The 23,808-nt window shown below is 37.7% G+C and overlaps 1 protein-coding gene across 1 annotated transcript in view; it reads left to right on the top strand.

Annotated features, from left to right (window-relative positions):
• Window positions 1–23,698, top strand: part of LOC129002141 (RNA polymerase II elongation factor ELL) — a 94,445-nt gene extending 70,747 nt beyond the window's left edge. Inside the window, exons 3-11 of the mRNA XM_054429739.1 lie at window positions 8,524–8,642; window positions 10,412–10,528; window positions 12,689–12,871; window positions 13,592–13,662; window positions 14,266–14,422; window positions 14,568–14,775; window positions 17,201–17,388; window positions 17,766–17,937; window positions 18,717–23,698. Coding sequence (XP_054285714.1) covers window positions 8,524–8,642; window positions 10,412–10,528; window positions 12,689–12,871; window positions 13,592–13,662; window positions 14,266–14,422; window positions 14,568–14,775; window positions 17,201–17,388; window positions 17,766–17,937; window positions 18,717–18,866 — 1,365 coding nt within the window. The 3' untranslated portion in view covers window positions 18,867–23,698. The remainder of the gene's footprint in view (window positions 1–8,523; window positions 8,643–10,411; window positions 10,529–12,688; window positions 12,872–13,591; window positions 13,663–14,265; window positions 14,423–14,567; window positions 14,776–17,200; window positions 17,389–17,765; window positions 17,938–18,716) is intronic.
• Window positions 23,699–23,808: the final 110 nt, after the last annotated feature.

Here is a 23,808-nt window from a genome sequence, read left to right on the forward strand (position 1 = left end):
GTTGTTATTTCTTTTTTTGGGAGGGGGGGGACTTACTCTAACTTTTTAACCGTAATTTTTACAGCGATCCCGGCTGCTCTATTTTGTTAAGAACTAACTTATTAGGACAATAACACTAATTTTAATAAAAAATCCGTTTTATATAAGGTTTTTAAGGGCAAATGACATAACTTACAATGACTTTGTTATATTTTCACCGATATTCCTAGTTTTTGTCAGGTCTCAAAATTTAATAATATTACATATTGGTCAGGTGGTTTTAGTTATTTTTTGTACTTTGATTACTAAAACCTACACAAGTAAGTATAATGTAGGTGGCAAATTTCAAGAAAGATCTTTAAGCACCATCCGGATTTTTCATAGTCGTAAAATTTATTTACCCACGTAGTCGACAACCATAATAACAAAAGGGGGTGTTTTAAATTTATGACCGATGAACAAATCGGATAAATAAACTAACGCTTTTCTATAGAATTTGACGATCTACATTACTATACCGTATTCAGATTTGTGTGTACAGGTTTTGGTTTAAAAACTGTCTCAATTTAAAATGAATTTCTGTGAATTTTCGAATAAAAGGTGTGTTTTGTAACACTTAAGATACCGTATATCGTAAAAAAAACTTAAGAAATTATATTTTTCAGTAAACGTCGTCCTAGGATTTGTGTCTCCCCCATAGAACTATGTCTTGTTTTGTTATCTAAGCAATGGTTAATGTAAGGTTATAGTTGGTTACACAAATTATAGTAGTTATAGTTAATTCAATGGCGTTCGTGATATATTGTAGTGGAACTGGCGTGATTTATGTGGTAGTTATGTGAACTGTTGTAGAGCATGTAATCATAATCATATAGCTCGTGCGTGTATAAAAACAATCCTTGGGCATACGATTATGTTATGGCTATAATAATTGTAATGTAAACGAGGGATAGAGAACACAGTAGGTTCTAATGTTGGACGTAGGATTACCTCCTGGTATATGTCCAATAACGCCCGTGTCTTCCTACACGGACACTAGTGTTGATGTCTGATGATTCATTGTTAGTGTGAGTGAGTCACTTAGTGGAAATCGGCTCGACGATTCACACTGTATTTTTATCCTATTTGGACCACCATCGCTGAACTACGTATATTTTTGGTTTTTAGGCGAGGGAATTGGTATTGCTATTTTATTTGGACGGTTTCATTAGTTCGTTAGGATTTTCCTTACATGTGCCGTACATGTACATTGATTGTTACTTAGGCTATACTCTTAGTCAAGGTAATTAAATAGTTTTTCTTTAGTTTACATACATCGTGTATAGATTCACTGTTTGGATAATTCTGTAATAAGTTACTGACAGTGCTGCAATGCCTTCTTAGTTTTGTTAAGCTTGTTAACATTTCTTTAAAACAATATATTCCAGGCCTAATTTATTTCCGAACTAAAGAATTGCTTTCGTGACCAATGTCTCATGCATTTAAGCATTGTTCATATAGTTATAAAAATCTTTAGCTGGCTACAACTTAAGATATGGGAATGTGATGTGTACTTGTACCAATCAATTGTCAAGATGCAAGGATGCAGTGTATCAGTATACGGATACAAGGCCTGTGAAGTGTGGAGTTCTATATAAAGCCGTGGATAGCAGCCAACTCATCAGCTGATGCTGGCAATGTGTGGCTAGTGTGACGTAGAGAGCATCTCGCCAGTGTAACCAACAGATAGTGCGATGTCTCCAGAACTACCACTGGTCGTTTGGTAAATTAAAATGGATATAGTTTGGTCTACACCTATAGTTTACGTCGCCAATTTGTTGGTAATTTCTTTACTTGTCTGCATTCCCTTATTTCATCAAATTTTGCACATAATTTAGCTTTTGCCAGGTAGCCGTAAGGTTGTGTGCAAAAGGGCAGTGCTGCACTCCCCCGCACTCCCAGTACAGACGTGGCCCACAATGGCGTTTTTTCACTTGTTAGGACAATAAAAAAAAAAATTGAATTCAGGAAGATTGGACTGTACACAATGAGTTTACTCACCTATATAATTAGATTTTATAATTTGCCATTGTAGGACAGCTTATATTTATTTATCTGGGATGCATACTAAAGTTTTAAGCACATTTTGTTTTCCACTTAGGAAAACGTTGTAGATGTAACTGTTATTCTTGCGAGTTTTTGTTATTTTACCCTGTACAGTATACTTGGTAATTAGTTGTTAATTACCAATAGAATAATATGATTACACGTTAACTAAGACGCGTACTCTTTCAAACACTGAGAACGTCTAATTTCATTCAATGTAATGCAGTATAGGTCAATACAGGTAAATGCTAAGTCCTATAGATCATCCCAGACCTAAAACAAAGTACACTTGTTCAAGTATTGCATCACAACTACGTTTCTAAAATCTTGTTCTTAATGGTGGGAACGTACGCATACTATAAGAAAATAGAATAATATGCAGTAACTTATTGTTGAGGGACTCTTGCAGTTGTGTTATTGAAATTATTTTTTCGAACCAAGCTTCTCACACTACACCTACGCCGAACCAAAGGAGAGCGGCGCGGCGCGGCGAGACGTTTCGCGGACCTAAAATAGTCCCGGCGGAGCGAGGGGCGGCGTGCAGCGCAACAGGTAGACTACTTCCGGCCAACAGGTGTGCTTATCACTTCCGTTATCACCGCCCACTATCCCACTCGCGATCGCCCCGTAACCGCCTTATCCGTTAATGTGCTAATCGTTACGGCTATTCTCTTTGGGAGATGGAAATTTATATGAGATTGGAGCGATGTAGATAATGATTTGATACTTTTTGGTGAAGGTTTTCGACCCGTACCAAAGTGTTTAGGGGAATTTGGTTTGTTCCAGGTAATCAGTTTTTTACAAGAAGTGAACGATATGAGCTTTAAGTATACAATTAGGCTATATATTATCTGAAATAAATTAATCGTGTGACATAAAATATGCTACATTTTTTCAATTGGCTTGGTTAAAAAGACATTATTGTTAACAGAAATCGTTAAGTACCGAATATTTATTACCAGAGAGAATGTTTTTTTGAAGTAGGCCCTACTATGCAGAATCACTGCAGAGTTATGCAGTGCGAAGGTCCGAGTGTAGGAGAAAGGCTCGGATTCGTGACTGGGATTATCCGACAATGGGCTTATACGGAACTGTCTGTGTAACTGGTGCAGCTCTAATGGTAATGGTGTTTGGACGGTGGAACCTGTTACAGGGCTATCGTGAGTTTCGGGAATACAAATCAGGTCGGGTGTCTTATTACGTTTGTATCGTATTGCTAAAATGTAGGATGATTGGAAAATGTAGGATATAGTATCGTTATTAATCTATTACCCCTCACCCAGTAATACCCTCGATACAGTAAAGACAGTACCCATACAACACCTTCATAGGAACATGAGATTTGCACTTCAACGCAAATTAATATAACATTGGCTCATAGTGCATTGGTTTGCTGCTACTATAATGGGAATTTAATTTAATTCAACTTTAAAATTTCTTCGTGAAGTATAGTAATTTTGTTTGAAAACTTGTTTTCCAAAAATGAGCAGTAGAGCTATCAATGTATTCCTCCATAAGGTTAACATGGAAGACTACGAATTGCGTTATGTGTTTAGCATACTGTTGATAAACAGTATCTGTGACTCATAGGGGTGGAATTAAAATGTAACACATACATGTTGTATATACAGATGAATAATGAACATTATTTGGCTCATGTGTATGTGTTGGTAGAACGAAAAATGTACTGGTCTAGCCCTCAAGGCTCAGTGGACAGCGTCTTCCGCGTAGTAAAAAAAAAAAACGTAAAACAAATAGCGAGATATAAACTAACATATGCTTTTCCGCTCTACACCAAATTCAAATAAACTAGCCCCAAAAAGGACGACAAATCAAAATATAATGAATACTCCCTTATATTGCCTAAAGGTAACTTTCCTAAACATTGGTTATTTATTGTTCAATTATAATAACTCTACGTTGAATATGTTTACGTTAATGCAGATTGGAATTTATTTTTGGCTCTAGAATAGTTAGATCTGGAAGATTCGCGTAGCTCCTAAGCCTGTGGTCATTTTGACAGCTACAAGCCGCCACTATCGAGCAATGTTGATCCTTTTTCCCCACTCAAGGTTGAATCAATTACCTCCAAATCGCTGTATCAATTACCTATTCACACTCTTTGCTGATTTGACCGTTGAACCAATTGTTATGTAATGTGTTGCGCGATGTTTGCCCAGCGTGTTTTCCTTGTGGATTGCTTCAGGAATACCTTTGCCTATAAAGGTATATTGGCACTAGCCTGTAAGATTACAAAATAAAGTAAAAAAAAAAATTATACAATACTGAATAACATAGTGTATGACGCAGAATGTAACAAGCGGAGTGGTGTTTTCCTGCTTGTAGTGCAGCTATGTTTGTTATCACTTCTGATAATGTCACAAGTGCATTGACGGTGATCCCTTATCATTGACCTTGAGTCGGGTCTGACCTTGGGGAATCACGTTCTGTAAAATACAGTTGGTCGGTAACGACATTGGAAATTTGACAAAGGGATTCTTCCTAGAACCAGACCCTGCGCGAAGGATTCCACTAGACATTCAGGAGGATTTAGTTGCAAATGTTCAAAATTGTGGAAAGTTTTGGTTTTAGTAATTATTTTACCGATACATACATTTTCATAGCCGGTGTTGAAAATTTATTTTAACAGTCTTTTATAATCCATAATCATGGCTTAACCATGAATTCTAGAGAGTTCGCGCTTCGTTCAACGGGTTTATGAATTTCAATCTTGACGTCATCATGCCAGCTTCAGTATCAAGCCTTGGTTAGCTAATCATTTGATAAACACTCTGCTCTCTTATGGTTCGTGTTGAGTACTAGATATTATCGTTGTCAAATTTACGAGGACTTTCGCTTTAATTTAATCCTGTAACGAACGGGCTGAGGTATTGCCGAATATATTAGTAGGAAGCCCTAGCGTGTGACAAACAAAATACAATTCGAATAAACACTTCAACCAACACTGTACTGTCGTCCATCCTTCAGGTGGAGAACCAAGTTGGTTTGAGCTGCGCGAATGTCACGTCGGCTGTCGCGAACGGCAATCACACCTCGCCTAATTCAGCGCAAAGGGCAAATGTCGCGCGACTAATCGAGGAGGCTCAAGGTCACCCGGAGAAAGTCCACTGATAAGGAACGTGGCGGAGAATAGAAAGCCGAGTAATTACATACGACCCTCGGCCAAATGCATTTCCGCACAAGGTTCCGTTTCAGCGCCTCTCACAACACTCTCTGAAATGCAATTTGTTCCAAAAATGCTATACGGAGGAAAAAAATCATTTTACATACAGCTAGCCTCTATACGTAGATTTTGCCACTCGATTATTATACCCTTGATACAGTTTTTCAGGGTTGCAATATTATATTTTGATGTTTTAAGACAAATATTGAATCCTTGAGTATACCTTGTTGCTCGACCCGTTCACCCCGTACTACCGTTTATCTTATCGGCCTCGGTCAAGGTACTGCGTGCCGTACTTGGGACGTAGATCGCGTTGTTATCACCAAGGATATTGTTGATATACGTATGATTTGCACCAACGCGACCTCGTCATTTGACTAAGCACCCAGTCAGTTTTGACTGAAATGCATATACGCTAAGGTGATATTGGGCAAGACTCATTTGCATAATATACTTTCACGCTGGAATGAATTCACACTTCTCGACGTTGGTGATGATTAAAAATTCAGTTCGGTTGTGGAAATAGAGTTATTTTTCGGACAGGAAGGCTGCGGCGCGGGGCGGGCGGCTCGCCTTGTTGACCGGTTAGCCTTGGACTAACGGGCTGTGGCTGGGCCTGGACCTGGACCGCTCTACAACTACAACACTACAGCCACTCGGTAACACAACACTGCGACTGCGAAACACCAACGAATACAGAGGAGCAGTAGCCATTGACAGCAAGTACTAGACACCATTGACAGTGGTGTGTAAGGTGCTCATAATTGTAGGAAAATGGGGTGTGTGTCTTTCACTGAGCGAAGATCGGTCTCTCAGTGGTAAGGAGATGACGCGGTACAGCTGAAGTGTTGGAGAAACTATATATAGAGCGTCGCGAACGTATTTCACTTAGCAAAGCTTGGCCCCAGACTGTTAGGAGATGACGCTGTACAGTTGAGGTGTAGGAGACACTATATATAGAGCGTCGCGACGGCACGATGACGTCCACTTATCGATTGTATCACGTCGCCGCTAATGACGTCCTTCACGGAGCCAAGCTCGGCCCCTCACTGTAAGGAGATGACGCTGTACAGTTGAGGTGTAGGAGACACTATATATAGAGCGTCGCGACGACACGACGACGTCCACGTATCGATTCTATCACGTCGCCGCTGATTACGTCCTTCATTTAGTCAAGCTCGGTCCCTAACTTTAAGGAGGTGACGTTGTGAAGTTCAGGTGTAGGAGACACTTTATATACGACACGACGACGTCCATTTATCGATTATATCACGCCGCCCCTAATGACGTCCTTCACGGAGCCAAGCTCGGCCCCTGACTGTAAAGAGATGACGCTGTACAGTGGAGGTGTAGGACTGTTTGAGACACTGTATAGCGTCGCGACGCGTCCACTTATTGATTCTATCGCGTTGCCGCCGTTAGTGTGTCCTCTACCCGGTAGAAATCTGAGATTAATGACTTTTAGATTCAACAATTACATTTATAGAGAAAACATGATTTTAATATTGTTCAAGTCTTCTTACGAAACGAATACTAAGTCAATGAAAACAGTTATAGTGATTTATTGTTGTAAATCATTGTGTAGTGACTAAACACAATCATAAGTTTGATCAGTAATTATGCCGCTTGGATTTGATTGTGGAAGTTTGCAAAATCTGTGTCAGAAATGAATAATTTCGCTTTGAAGATAATTAGTTTGAATTAAACATAATTAAACACTAACACAGTTTCCCAATCCTAATGGCCTCTGTTTAAAATTTCTAAACAATAATTGGAATAGTATGGCAGCCTTCACTCTAGGCGTAGTTGCAATGGTCTCAGTCTCTGGTAGTGGGTACGGGAGTTCCCCGGTGACTCACCGCGACCTCGGTCACGCCGCGGGGCCGCCCCAAGGCCGCTGTGTGCGTGCGTCAGCTACTAAACTGTACACCATCGATACCACGCACCCTCGCATATTGTTGGTTATCAAAGACCAAAATAAGCTCCTAACCTCAGCCAACCTTCCATAGATACTCGTAGGGAATTGTAAAACTGTCCTATCGTCATTTGCTGTGATGCAAATTGACATAAGTTGTCTTATTTGGTTTGCCACCTGCATTCACTACCTACGGTGTCCTGTAAATTTTGGTTTGTACAGAACTTTTTTTAGAAACGGTTAGGCCTATTTCGTGATTTGAAATAATTACTTACTGTACATCTTTTTAGTAGATTATTTAGCAATGGATTTAATTTAAAACATGAATTAACTAATTTGTTTATTGACGACATTTTAATAATATCCTTCACCTTAGGCACTTAAATCTCCTTAAGTGAATCTTTATAGACCCACTGTTTTTTTTTAAGCAGGAACTCAGTTAATTCTTTGTCAATGTCTTTGATTTTAAAACACGATCGGTGACATACGGAGATTTTTCCGTGTGTTAAAACATTAGACGAACATTTGTTGAGTATTAAAACAATTTATAACCAACAAAATTCTACATAAAACCAAGCAAAACTCTTTATTTTACATATTTATAAAAGTATATAGCAAACAAAAACAACACTATTGGTGACTCACGTAGCTCAGCTCCTTCGGGCTTCAACTGAATAGTAGGGGTTTTGCGAAGGAGGTTTGAGATCAAAATAATGCTCTATCGGTTTCTAGAAAGATCGGCGTGAGGGTACTTTTACCTCTAAAGCTGCGGACTCGCGATATCTCATATTTTTCTATAAAAATAAATGCGTCTGGAGGAAAACTCCGTAGTGTCACCGATGGAGGGTTACCACTTGGTATTTGCTGTTAAGGCCTTGGAAATATTTTTTTTTATACTATAATGAGTGATACGATATATCAGTTGCTCTCGTTTCCAATAAATGATTTATTATTATTTAAGTTTGACATGATTAAGTTGTAATAGAAAACTGTTTGAACAAACTAAACTGTAGGTGACAAATTCAAATGTAAAAATTCTGTTTAGAACTGAAACTTGATCAAAATGTCCATTTGACAACAGTGTATCCATAGTCAAAGTTAATAGGTAGGCTAAATAGGAAAATAAATGACAGAACTTATTGCAACAATATTGGATGAAAAATTTTAAACCATGGATAGAACTAATAAAACCTGATGATGTTCGGGATATAAAACTTAAATGTTTAACTAAAGGTTACAGTTATAAAATTTACATTTAATGTAAATGTATATCTTATGTATTTTGTCTGTTGTTTTGTTCGTTTTTACACATTACTGTGTGAGTTTGTCTAGTTTCTCAGACGTTTCTCTTGTGTTTCAGCACTTGTCATTCCCAACGTGTCGAGGAGATGCAGCTAGGTTCAATTTCAGTTTATCTTCCAACCAAGACATCGAAGGTCCTCAGGGGAGTTTTGAATGCATCCAGCAGACCGGTCCCAGGTGAGCTTACTGTTGGCCATTAGGAACTGTGAAACCACAAGAATAGAAAAGTCTTAAAATTCAATTTCAATTTTAAACAATTCATACAATACCCAGGGTGTTTCATTTACAATTTTAACGTTAATTGTCATATTAGAATATGGATTGACAAGTAAAAATCTGTAGAAAAAAGGTTTTGCATCTGGAAACCTTAAAAAAATAAAGGCTTTACTACTGAAAATCTAAAGTGAAGATGCTTAAATTATTAAATAAAGGAATGCATTTCAAGTAAATTGTGTGATTTTTTTGTAAATGACACACGGATCATACAGAATGGAAAGTGATTAGAGGAGTGAAAGGCATGTTGCCAGCCGTGACTCGTTGCTGATGCTAGTTTGATTTACTGAGGTACATTGCCGCACCTGCACTCTGGCTTGCTCTTCCTGCTTTTCGTTGTGCTATTTACAACTTGGCAGTTTAAACTATTCAAGTCAATTATATACAACTGCTGCACTTGAGACAGTCGACTTATAAACCTGTGAAATCACGTCACTACCCAGTAGTGCAAGATTGTCTTTGGTTTTTATATCTCTCTTACCTTCTATGTTACCTCTTAAAGTCCATAAAAGGGTTTCAACCTCCCCAAAAGTTGCTTGCCATTCGTCTCAATGTCTCAATAGTGTATCTCTATATTTGTATTTATCTACGTCATTGCCATTTTTAAGGGAACAATACAAACATCAAACGTTTGTTAAATAAATAGCATAATTTATTAATAGCACAATGGCAAATGGTGTCTGGCTCAACGATCTTGCTTGAAATCAAACCATCAACATTCAGGTTTGAAGGCAAGCCTAAAACCATTTGGCTTCCAAGACAAATATGTTTAGTTTCTGCATACTCTTTTGCACCTTATCCCCCATTGTAGTTTCCCATCATTGTCAACCTAAAAAAAAATGAAATGAGAAATGAAAGTAATACCGTGTTGTTTGCTGCTAGCATAGACTGTATGTTGCAGTTTTGTATCATTCAAAACATTTATTTCAAGCCACAAAGAAGATACAGAGGAAACATTCAATGGTACACTTAAGTGGTGTCTAGCACCAGTCGCTGATGTCTAGATAAAATTCTATTCAGCATCCAATTCCGCTCTATTTTCCCCTCTTGCCATTTTTTACTACAGCAGTCGCCCTGTAAAAATACCCTGTGCGCTGCAACTGCTGTACAAATAAGCTATGTGGCCATCGCCCGGCTCTTCCTTGCTCAACACTAGTTAAGTTCATTTCCGCCCGAATATACTGGAGCTAAAAGCGCACGGTTGTTCCATAAACTAGTACTATCCTTTGTATCCTATGCTCTGTGTTCAAGTACAGTAGAACCCCTGTTAACTGAATTACCGGGTTAACCGAAATGGTCCTATAAAATAATATAGGGCTGTAAAATGCTTTAAGAACTTCAGCTGTCTGGTTGAAAGTATTTTCTATCCCATTGTAAGATATTTGTAGCTGAAATAAAACACTGAATTATATAGACATTCTCTTAAATTCATTTTTCCTACACACTGTGGTGCTACATTGGCTATTTTTAACATATGATGGTTTAACCAAAAAATTGGTCATCTGAAACGGCTCTCCCCCCTTTATTTCGGTTAACCGGGGTTTTACTGTACAGAATTCTGCATGATACTTTTACTTCCAAAAGATCACACGTAGTTTTAATAAACCATTTGGCAACCTGTTAAGACTTTAAAAATGTGAAATAGTTGTTGTATATTATTGATTTATGTTTAGTCGCCTGGAGAGCCTGGGGGCGGTTCACTGCAAGATGAGGATAATGGCTAAGGATGATGTGTATGAGGCCACCAGGCATAGAATGGCTGCTGCAGAGCAACAGCACAAGCAGATGTGGTGAGTAATGTCTTTGACCTTTGGTTACTGAAGTAGACATTCCATCTATTAGAACCAGGTTTTGTATTGAAGAAGAACATGGTTGAATAAACCAGTCCCAGAGTGGGTTAGTGTCTACAGTTCTATTTTACAACTTATATTTTGTTTCTGAGATAGTTGAAGTGACATAAGAGATAGCTTACAAAAAGTTGTCATGCCAGTTTGACCTGGTTAAGAAGTCAGAATATTCGACTTAAATTAGTAATTTCTACCTGCGCTTTGGTGGCTAAATTTAACTTAACTACATCTATTTTGATTTGAAAACTAGCAACAACTTAAACATGGGAATGAAATGTCTAGTTCTGTTAATAAACAATTTAAACAAATGAAACATGCAATACATTATTGATAACTTGGTAGGCTTTCTTTGCGAATTCTAATCTATGAGGGTTCTCTTTATATTTCTGACAAGCAGTTTTCGCAGCCAAGCAAGCTGTTTCAAATTTGACGTCCCTAAAGGTCCAATTCCTATCCTGCGACTTATACGACTCTAGTCTAGGCTGTTAAAATTGACTGCTTCTATTCAAAGTAAATGCAACGCATTCCTATCGAGCATCTACAGCCGCGCGACTGGAGTGACTAGAGCCGCACGGCTAGGGTCGTTAAGAATCGACTGCTCTGTGAGCAGTTCAGTCACTACGGTCGCGCGGTTGTAATGAATTTATAGTTTATACATACAGAGTTTGAGGTGTGTGCCTTCATGGGTGATTCAAAATTGATTGAACTGGTTTGTCACGACCCATCCGTTTTCAACCCCAAGCACCCCCAATACCTGAAGAAGGTGTCTCTGAATGAGAATACTCTGAAACCCTTCTTTTTGCCGTGCCATGGACAATGAATTAGGTTGTTCATTGTTTTTTACCAAGCACATTAATATTTCCTTTTCCTCTTTTTCTCCAAGTAATGTATTCACTGCCAACTGTGCTTATCCATGACGATCAAGAGTGCAACTGTACTACTTACTAGTTGCGGGAGTCGCGGCATAGGACGAGCGTCTCGAGCCGTACGGCTCTAAACGTGGCTAGAGCCGCGCGACTACAGATGTATCAGATACCACATAGGAATTGGACCTTAACTAATATTCTAGCCACCCCACCCATATGTGGCAATTAGTTTCTCTGCTGTAACAATTTTCCGTCACATTGTCATCTGCTAAACTATGTTCTATCTAAACGCTTCATAGTTCGGTGAAATCCGATTTTGGCTAGGTTCAGTTTACGTTTTTACTAAAGAGACAAATCGTCACGTGGGTTCAGAATGGTCTAGAATAGTAGCCAGAGAAGTGAAAAATCATACTGGTTTCAGTTATGAATAAGCTTGAGCGGCTGCAGCTGGAGCTTGCAACTTTCTATTTTAACACCTATGACTTATCTTTTCTTTATAAAATCTTTCTATATAGGTTGAAAGTAAGTTGTTTGTGCTTCAGCCTACTCAATATAAAAGCACAATTAATTGAATTGGTTTTAGACTGTAGTAAAATATATTGCCAGAGTTTTCGCCGGGACAACCACAAAATCTTATTATCATCGTTTGTTAGCATGCTTGCGGCAATTAGGCCTAAATAATACTTTAAAAGCATAACAAAATTGTTTGTAAGAAAATCTGAAAAAAAGTCATGTCAAATCTTCACCTATTGTTTACTCGACCTTTGTAAATCAGGCATAGAAGATTTGACATGCAGAAATTGTTAGTTAAATTAACTTTTGTACCTTAAGATATTATTGGCGATGATGTGTAACAGGCTAATTTGTAGAACGAGTAATCGCAAAGATTATGTCAATTAGGATAGCTTGTAGGGAGGGATGAGAGACTGGCTCTGAACAAGACTGAGAGTCTAACCACCCGACGTTAGTAGTATTAAATTAATCCACGGCAACTGATTGATTGTTGAGATGACTACAAAACAAGAAAACAAAAGTGCTGTTGGTGTGGGAAGTTTTTTTGTGTCCATGTGCATCCTGTTTGTTGCTAACACGATCCATAGAATTATTTTATTTCGTTGAACAGGTTTATAAAAAATAAAAGCTTAGAAATGTTAAAGTTTGGTTAAGACTTTTTCAGTTGAGATTGACAAAATTTAGTTTTTTGAAACAACAGATTCATCTTGATTTTGTGTTGCAGTACGAGGGAGATTGAATTAGACAATATGTCTCGCAAGTACAGGCGGAACAACAACACCAAGCCGTCAGCGTGTGTGCCACCGCGCAACGGACTGTACACGCCGAGCACCGCACACACCAAGCCTCAGGGTAACAACCATGCGCAGAAACCTGGCAATCCGGATATCATGAGGAGGCCCATCAGGTATGCACACATCCTAGCTATTGTCTATTACACATGCCACAATGGTAAGATCCGTCTTCTCAATCATTGTAATCTTAGAGGTTTAGGATCCTTGAAGTCAAACTACTTTGAATAATTCCAACTAGACTGAAAGAGATTGTGTAAATAAACCGTCAAGAAGGAATCAGAAGACGATCTAACAGGACCAGAACCCTACTGCAGTCTTACTTTATATGGAACAGTCTATGTATTATGCTGGGACTTGCAATGATGACAGTCAAACATGCTCATAGCTCCTCAAGAGTGCAGATTACCTGGCAAGGTAATCTGGGCTTACAAAAGTGGATATTAGTTTATTAGTAGGGTTGTTTTATTAGTAGGGTTGATGATTGGCCATGAACCAATAAGGAAGTATCGTAGAACCAAAGAGTTTAGTCTATCAAAATATTACAAATTTTATTAACTGTACAGCTCCAACACACAGATAGTTTTAACACCTTAAAGGAAATGAAGATAAATAGATGTTCTGCTGCTTTATGATTAACTAAGAGGCTAAAGCTAATAGACTGATTTGAGAGGTACTTAAAAAAATATAAAAATGTCTAAGTAGCACCCACTCCTTAAGTGTTTTTGCTGTCAAAGGTGTTTGAAGATTTAGAAAAAGTATAAACTAAGGACACAATTTGTTTAAATGGTTTTGAAAAATGATCAAGGAGGTCTTATGGTCATTGTTTGTTTCAGGGATCGACTAATTCATTTGCTAGCTGTTAGGCCTTACAAAAAACCAGAGTTATACAGTGTAATCACTAAAGGTAAGTTCTACATGTAATGTTCATTTTTGGCTATAGTAGAGTTATGTTATTTCAGAAATTACTGCAGACATTTTCTATCAAAGATAGTAGGAATACAAGTTTTCACATTTTCGGATCTAGAATCTAATCCTGTCCTTAGGTGAGAAATTACGTAGCGGTTTTATATACTTTTTTACCTGGGGACAACTTGTGCTCAATTAGTCAAAGTATTTTCAAAATACTCACATGTGTAAAATTATAAGTTCCACCTAACTGCACCTAGCCGGCCTTCCCAAAACCAACCAAAGGTCATACATTAGATAAGAACAATGCTAAGATTTTAATAGTTTCCATCCAATAATAATTATTGTAATTTTCAAATTGCAGTTGGATTTGATCAATTTTCCAGTGTATAAGAAGCTAGTTTATTGTAATGTGTTTGTAGCTTGTAGCTAGCTCAGATCAATGCTTCTCTTAATTTTTTTTCATCTTTGTTCATTGTATTCATTTAAAAGTTCTTCAAAATAAGTGTTGGTTCTTTGTCTTACTGTACATATCCACAATTGCACTCCTAGCTCTGTTTCATATGTTTGCAAACCTGTTGACAATGTTGTGGTGTTGCAGAGGGCGTGAGAGATAAGGACAAGTCTCTGCTGATGAGCACACTGTCCAGTATAGCCACTGTTAGAGACAACACTTACCATCTGATGCGGCACGTGTGGAACGACGTGCAGGAAGACTGGCCGTTCTTTACGGAACAAGACCGACAGATGCTCAAGAGGTAAGCGGCTAACATGTATCAGTGTTTGGAACTCAAGTCGAATGTGGAGTGTGTTTAAAAGCTACATGACAATTTAGTTTATAAAGCACACAGTTTTCCAACAGTTGGATTAGTTGCAGTATTGTGATGAGTTGTTGTTGTTTAGACGGAAGCCTCAGAACCTGACACCCCCGGGTAGCAGTGACGGTGGCAGCTCAGCCAGTAGTGGACAATCCCCCTCCAGCATTCACCCCGGCAGTCCCCCCTCCGCCATCGAGGCTCCCCCCGCCCACAAGCGGCCCGGTTACTACAATGGTGCCGACGGTCTGCCTACCAAACGCCAGCGAATCGCTCACAACCGCAAAGCCGACGAGGTACGCCAATGTCTATTTTGTTATTTTAAGTTGCCTAATGCATTGTTGTTTTATTAGTTGCAGAACTAATCAGTTTGTTTTCAATGAAAAAAAAAAACTGTAAGAATTAACTAAAAACTAGGTGTTTTGGCATGATTGTGTCACAGACAGAAACTAGGGCTGACTTTTGGCCTTGTCACAGACAACCAGTAATAGTGCCCGTCGTCTGACACCCTGTCCTGATGAACTGGTCTTGTGATGGCTGTAACAAAGCCAAAACTGTTGTAAAATATTTGTTCATATAGTATTGCACTATTTTATATAGTTCATTCATATTAGTTCATATTACATCAATTTATTGGTGATCCGACAACAATTACAAAAAATACAGCATTTTTTTTTTTTAATAATCGCCAATGTTGCTAGTAGAAATAGAAGCTACGAGAGCGAGAAATTGAATACTCTATTAACGTTCAGTAATGCAAAGACTCTGGTAATATGTCTGTTCATCGAGTTGCAGTAAAGCTTCCACCTTTCTGGGCTGATGGACTGATCGACCTAGTTAATGGTTTGCTCAGGTAGATTCCCAGTTCACTGTCTCAAACATCATGACCATGACACCTGCTTTCAGTACATAATTTCATGGCTTGAAACAAGTTATGCAGTGGAGTTCGAAGCCATAATTATCCGCCCGTATCGTCTCTCTATGCCGTACTTTGTTCGAAACTAATTGAGAGACTGTCTGCTAGTGAAGAGCAACACGTTTGTAAGTTGATCAGCAACGAGGACATCAGAGATCGCCCATTGCAATATAAGTAAACTTTTTACCCTGATCGGTTTGGCCCAACCGCAGGACAGTATTCTTCGAGCCCTCTATTTCGTCTTCCGAACCATATTCAAGTGATTATCACGGATCAAAATGAACAAACAACTAAGAAACTTGCCTATATTGCTGACAAAATCATGGAAGTTTCCCTAAGCACTCTCCAAGAATCAGTAAATGCTGAACATTTAGACCAGTGAACACACACAGTCTGATGATGATTTTACTGCTGCTATCGCTAGGCTGGTGCATTGGATTGACGCACCCAAAGTATCCCTTCTTCACAATTGTTCAACCAGTCGTCACAATAAAATCTGAACAAACTCATAGGCATTTTCAAATCTACCAGCCATTAATCATGGGAAGTTTTGTGAGAACACGTCAAAATGAATACCTCTGTGCTGGTACACAGTAAACTCCAAGGATGGCCAGTAACAGCGGCGGCTGACTTTGTCAAGAGGACCACACCACACCAACATCGTATATGATTTGTTCTGGGATATAGAGTCTCAGATTGCTTGTCATGGGTAAAATGTCTTAACTGTGATCCTTAATTGACATCGGCTCCGACTTATCATGTTATCCAATGTTATTAGACCGTCATGTATATACCGACTTTAAACGGTTGTACTATCAAGACCTACGGAACTTGCTCTATAACACTGGATCAAGGTCTTCACTCTGACTTGGACTTCCTCAGTTACTACCATTCGCTTGCTGTCGTTTTTTGTGACTTCATGATGCCAAAACTGGACTTATTACAAGGGAGAAATTTCCGTTACAAGTCAAAGTAGCATGAAATCAGTAGTCACTACTGGTCCTATTTATAAATATTACTTGAATTCCCTGAAATTACTCGCCTGCCAGAACTACCTCGGAAAGTGAAGAACCAGACAGAACATCACATACGCACGACTCCAGGATCTTCGGTATTATGCTGACTACAATGACTGGTAACTAAAAAGTGAAAAGCTCATCATCGCAAAGGGTGAATTCACCTACATGGTCAAAAGTGGTGCAGCATGCACATCGGACAGGCTGTGGGCTTCACCCCTGCATCTGGCATCTAAAAGAGAATTGGATGGTGACTGTGAGGAGACTACCGTAGTTTGAATGTCTGCACCATTCCTGACAGGTATCCTGTTCAAAACATTCTCAATTTTTTGGTTATCCTTTCAGGCGAATAACATTTTTTCTGTTAGATTTAGTAAAAGCATACCAAATCCCTGCACATCCAGATACCATATGGAAGACTGCTATTACAACACTATCTTGTTTTGTTTTTATTTGAATAGGCTCTTCAGGAATACATACCACCTAAGGCGATTTGTAGTCTTTTGACGGTTCCTAGGTCTGGTTAGATTGGTTCTTAGATATTTTGTTATGTTATACCACAAGTTTAACTATTCTTTGGCAGTGAAAGATTCTCAGTATAGTTATTTTCCATATTTATCACTATAGTTTTTTTTTACTGTAACCCTTATCATTCTTTTTTGGCACATAAGATTGAAAAATAAGTCACAGTTTCTATTTGTGAAGTTGTTTGTTAGCCATTGAATTATTTTCAATTAAACGAGTGGTACCGGTAGTGGTAAGTTGGCTAAGTTGTTTGTTGGGTTGCAGGTGTTTTCGCGGAGTGAGAGCCCGGTGTTCACCAAGTCGTCAGCTGTCAGTCGCTACTCATTATCACGACCTCCATCCACCCCTCAGCAGCTGCCAGACTCTACCACCAGCCCAGAGAAGCACGCCACTCCTCCAGCGCCTCACCCTCATCCTCACCCTCCCAGCACGCCGGTCTACAAGTTTCTTATGTGAGTTGCGGCTAAATTCTTTCTTTAGAAATTAAAAGGAACTTTGACTCGGCAGCTCTCAGATATCTCCCTCAATACTTGGCTCCAGATGTACTCAAACTCTCACAGTTTATTTAAAAATGCATGAATTTTTTTACTCACTGTAATTGTTTTAATCTTTTACTGAGGAAGTAATAATTGTCTGAACAGCAAGATGTGCTCATGCTGATCTATGTATAGTTTTTACAGTGAGACTTTGAGCATGTTAAGTTAGGTTAGAAATTGCTGGGAGTTGTACTGTAGGCTAATTTCATTTTACTGTAAAGTGTGTGATTTGGTCAAAAATCATAAGGTGTATCGCACGCTCAATAAAATCTCATCTGTTTGGCATTTTACAGTGACTACACGCCCATCACGTCCGTAGAACAGCGCCGCAGGTACAAGGATGACTTTAACAGCAACTACAACGAGTATAGGAGTCTTCATGCCATCGTGGCTAAAGTCTCTAGCAAATTCGCTCAGCTCGAGCAGAGATTACTGCAAGAGAAAAAGGATAGTGAAGGCTATAAGGTAAATGTTGTGCATTAACTTGACTTTGATTGGTTTTATTGTAACTGTACCTACATAAAGTAGTATGATTTGCTCACCAATTCTTTTGATTCCAAAATGTAACTGAGCTTACTTTAAAGTAACTTACCTTGCATAATGTTGCATTTTATCAATGCTAATCGATTGTGAAACAGCGTGCCCACTGAACCTTGTATACCAATTCTGTCTATGATGATATACTCAGAATAGGTTTTTAGATTTCATGCTAAGAACTTAAAAACAGGGATGGACTTCGATGCTCGTTTCTTCAAAACTTTTGCCCTACCTCATAACTTTGAACCCAAAACTGAAACCTATAATCTCCCACAATAGCAGCAAAATTGTGATCATGCATCGTGTTTGGGGTATCATCAACTTTTCAGACGACTATGCAATCGCTTTAATATACCTAAAATCCCACTAGAAAAACTTTTTGCCTGAACCACCTTCTTATATATGTAGTAGCACAGAAAACATACTACTATAACCCAGAATGCTAACCGCAAGTACTCGGAGAGAGCTTTGCCTATCAATTTGTAGGCAGCGCCACCAGCGTTGCTATGCTGGTGCATTTTAACGCTAGTGGTGCTGCATATGAACTGACAGGCAAAGCTCTCTCCAAGTAATTAACGCTTTTTACCATGCGGTTAGCATTCTGGGTTATAGTAGTATGTTTTCTGTGGTAGTAGTGAACTTCGATAATGTCCTGTCGGTGGCAATTGCCTGAAAACAGTATTACATGAACATTTATTTTGTTACAGAAAATTAAACAACAGATCCTACAAGAATACAAAGAAAGCAAAAAAGACAAAGACCACCTAAATGCGAGGAACAGGTTCCAGTACTTGCACGAGAAGCTGTCTCACATCAAGAGATTGGTCCTGGAATACGACCAGGCACATTCGACGTAGCCGCCCACCACCCATTCCACCCGCACCACACCAACATCGGATATGATTTTGATTTGTTCACAACGTCGTGTGTAGGTTCGTCAATTTCGTTAGCTCAGTTAATTTTATGTGTAAGTTATCGGCGTCGGCGATCGTCGCTGTTTCCCGCTATTTTGAACAGTTACCACAGGACGTTCAGGATGGAGCATCTCTAACATTTGTCCAACAGCTGCCTTACTTGCGTTGTCCGATGTTCTAGTCCAGCTTAGTTTCTGTATCCGGATCTTCAATGTATATAAGATTTGTGTTAAATATGTATTTAACTCGGTTTTCAAACCGTAGAATGACGATGCTGGTTATCCGTTTGTAAGTGATTGTTTTGCATATAATTTGTATTTATTTTCTATGTGAAAAAATTATGAATTTTGAATGTTAAATTTTAGTAAAATGCCTGTTTGAACAGGTTTTAATGTTGTTTTACCATCACAAAAAGAATAACTGTTACAGGTTAGTTCTGATAGTTATGTTTTTGACCTGAATTTCGTTGAATGAAAAAATGTACGCATTATATTTTGAATATGTTATATTTGTTTGTTAGTAGACAAGTAAATTATTTGTTTGAAACATTATTTTAAAAAGTTTTACTGTAATAGTAGAGGCATTTAAACAACAAATTTAATTTCATCCAGCAGTAGTAATCGTGTACTGTTCCTTATTATTCAGACCTATCAGATAGGAAGCCTTTCAAGTGATATTTCAGTGCAGGGCTCTTGTGCCATTAATGTTGTTGGCTCGGTACGCTGTATTTAATTCTCTAATTTTAATTTATATACGTCATAATTTTTCTCCTGTAAAGGGTTTTGGTGTTTGTTTTTGGAAATTTTATCAAAGAGCAACAGAAGTACAACAGTTAGTATTTAAAATATTTAAATCACGTAAGCACTGGGAGTAAAGTGATTTTTTCCATCTTATTAAATACATACAGTTATCAAAAGCAATTTTTGTTCTTATAATTTGTAAAAACTATATGCATATGTTATAAATCTTATTCAGTATCTAAAATGGAGTTTTGAATATTGCATTCAGGAAAAAAACAATACTGAAATTGAAATGAACTGTGAAACAAATGCCAGGTACGATTACACATCTACCAGAAATACTTCAATGGGGTATTAGAAAATTATTTATTGTGGCATGTAATAAAGTAATTAATGAAAGGAAATGAAGAAAAACATGAGGATCACTTTAAAACATACGTATGACAATCTTTTTAAAGGTTCGACCTGAGTTAAAGAACAAATTATTTTAGTGCACTGATTATATCCGAACCATTAGTCACTACAATTCACGACTCTTTGCTTGATGCATGAAATTTACTCTGTTATTTTTTATGGCTGGAAAAAATCATTTGATCCGCTCAGTGTTGCTGTTTGAATTGTTGAACATATGGGTCTTACTGTTGTGTACAGAATTACTAAATGTCCAAGTAATAACTTTGTCTCGTCTTCCGCTAGAACCACAAACGGAGGCCGTGTGTTAGTTCCGGATATGTTTGGTTCCGACAAATGCATCTACGACTGACACTATCGCAATAATGCGTGTCGGTAAATTAGCGAACTTTGTTGTTGATTCATGATACAACGACAATTACTCTTCACGATGATCATTCGCTCTGCCTTTACTAACAGTATTTTGTGTTAAGCAATAATCATCGGTGTTTAGTGTGTTTCTGTAAAATTTTTTGCTGTTTCGATATAGATTATAAAAGTAACCTACTCCATCACTCTTCCACCGTCCTTCTAACATCCAGCCGTTCTCGAGTCCATTTACAGTTTGTTTCCTCTGTGGTACGTGTGAATGTCGATTGTCCATTTCATAAAAGTTATCAAACGCATGAAACGTGCCATAAATATTTAAAAAATCCTTTTAAAAGTTTAGAATACTAATTGGTCTGATTGAGTTTTGTCATCTCGAAGCTTTAAAGTACACTTATGGACGAGACATTCCGCTAACCCAGGTGGGTAGGCCTAGGTACACACTGTACTTAATCAAACATTTTTTACTATTTGTATTTTCCAAGTTTTGGACATTTTTAACTAGCTTTACTCTTTTGCTGTTCTATATAACAGTAATAATTCATAAATATATCTTTTTAAAAACATAAAAACTATGGAAATAATATTTTTCATTTTCCTTAATGCAACTCAAGACCTAAAAACTAGTAGCAATGCATTCAAATATGGTAGCATTGTTTAAACGAACTTATAAACCATGAACATATCCTCTCTGTAACTAAACTTCACATCAAAGTTTTATTTCTTGTAATTTTTCCTGTTGTGTTTATAGAATACCCCTTGTTGTATGAATAAGTAAATTTAACAAACAGCAGAACATGTTAAAGCTTAGCTAAGAATATTCAAGACATGGATTACACAACTGCGATTGGATGTGGAGAGCATTAAAGAGTATTTTTTTACAAATTTCCACATTTCTGGTGCTTAGCACCACTTCCTACATATGTATAGTGTAGCGAGACAAATCTTCTGCGTGAGACTTTGTACAGTTTTCTTTTTTCATATAAGTGTTAAATCTTTTTTGTAAATGGGTCTTTTATAATCTGATAATAAACTTACATATGTATATATTCTGTGTTAAACTAAGATGTCAGGAATTTGTGGTACAAATCGTTTGACAAAATCATCCACAAATAAAAATTAATTCAATGCAAAAAACATTACTGATTGTTTGAGAACCCTGTGTTTACAACATTATAAACATATATTTCTAGGATTAATAGTAACCAAACTTAAGTCTCTACAAAGTATTATTAGTTGCTGTAACTTGAAAGTTAGCAACATTACAACAAATATACTAATTCAAATTTAATCCATTACTCATAAAATTTCTGACATCTTTAGAGTTAAGAGGATTTTAGTACTCAATGTAAAAATTTTATAAAATGTAAAAATTTAACTGTTGTTAGAAAATATTTATAGATTAGAACAGTCTGGATACAAACTGAGGTTTGAGAGGTCGTGTGTTACGAATGCTCATATTTTTACAATTAAAGTAGTGCATTCTTTTTACGCATTAGTTTTAAATATTTGAAATAGTTAATCCTGCTACAAATTCCTGTTAAATCGAATTATTTAATCCCGCGCTCCCTGTCCCGCACTCTCGTCGTAATGAGTGATTGAATCTCAACTTATCGTGGGTGCGGGTGCGGGGCAGGCTGCTGCAAACGGGTGGAGCTTGGGTGGCCAACTACCGTCACTGTGATCACTGATCAGGACAATGACAATCTCCCTGCGCGGAGACTGACTGGACTGCCATGAGTATTGTAATATAGAGGACTGGACTTGCGGTATTCGACTAGGACCCCTCTTATGATTTAGCCAAGTAATACTATGTTTAAGAGGTTAGATCGATATATATTACCATTTTGCCTATTTTCGATGTTTCTTCCTACGAGGTTCGGTTTGAAAGTCGTATTGTACACTGTGCTTTGTGAAATTAAGTGCGGGATTTAGTGTACCACTATTTGGTGTATTTTCTTGCCGTTATCGTATCCATTCCATTTTGTTTACCTTGTGACGGTTCGCCGCTCGTTCAAATCGACACAGAGAGCTAAGCTAGTCGGTAGGTAGTAATTAAGTAGTGGTAACAGTTTCTCCCAGCTCAAAAAAATAAAACATATAATTAGGAAATGCGGTTGTGGTAGTTAATGTATATTTTGTTGTGATTTTCTTTTGTTGTTACTTCTTACTCCTTTCTTTACTCGTCAAAATATCGTTACTGTAAGTTTGTCTCTATTGTATATTTGTATTGTATAAATCGCTTTATCGGACCGCCATTAGACCCTGTCGGCGGTCCGATGCCAACTGTATTAATTTATTTTGTTGTTGCCTTATAGAGTCAAACTCCATCGCCAGATCTTAAGTGACAATTGTAATCTGTAATGACGGTGTTTTCGTTTATGTTATGTACTTATACGGTTGTCATTAGTTGTTGAAACGTCGATTGTATATCATCGGTTGTACTTTTCTGTTCTGTTCTGTTCGCTCCTCTTTATTCGAAAGGTTGTATCATAAGTTATGTATTGTATATTGTATTTCGACTGTATACTTATTAACATAATTCCATTTTAGTAGTATTGTATATAAGAAAGCTCAATAAAAGATAAGCACAGTGTACATAGAGGGCTGGGGCCGACGGCGAGTCTGTCGGTCCACATATTTATTTGAAGTGAAGGAATTGTCGAAATTGGCTGCGCCTGTCGTGCGTACACCAGGCTCGCGTATGTGTGTTGTGTGCCTCAACAGAATAGATTATTGTCGATGATTTAGTCCGCGGTTTTGTAAACATTTTGAATGTATCTATAGGTTTTACGAGAAAAGATTTTTTAATAAAATTTGTATGCTAATATTTTAATGAAATCTGGAATGAGAATGTTTTATTTAATGAACGGTGATACTTTGTAATGTGCGCTTTAAGTACGAAAGAATTATTTACATTCAATGTGCTTTTTAAAATAACGTTACATCGGTGACTCGAGCTGCAAAATGCACTCTTAACTAGTCAGGGTTGACAAGAATTTCCTAATTCGGGGCTTGCTTTTAGAGTTTGATTTTAAGAAATCAATGTCTGTCAATAGTTTTAACTGGAGGTTGTAAGTTTTACTTTGAAACATATCACAAACAGTTTGATGGTTTTGAGGTGCAGTAAGCGTATGTTGTCAATTAGACCATATCACAGCTGGTGTACTTGCTAATGGGTCCAGAGAGATCGACCAAACTAAGTAAAATATTGAAAAAACATAAAAAATAAAACCTATACTTATGCATGCAGCAGAACACTGTTGTTTTTATTACCCCTTACAAATGTGTTACCATCCACAGCTTGTGTGTGCTATTGTAGCACTAATTTTGTTAAACAAAATGATCGCATAGAAAATGTAAATGCT

The sequence above is a fragment of the Macrosteles quadrilineatus genome, unplaced genomic scaffold (genome assembly GCF_028750875.1).
Source record: "Macrosteles quadrilineatus isolate MER2022 unplaced genomic scaffold, UCM_ALF_1.0 Scaffold_9__3_contigs__length_116548681, whole genome shotgun sequence".
Lineage (NCBI taxonomy): Eukaryota > Metazoa > Arthropoda > Insecta > Hemiptera > Cicadellidae > Macrosteles > Macrosteles quadrilineatus.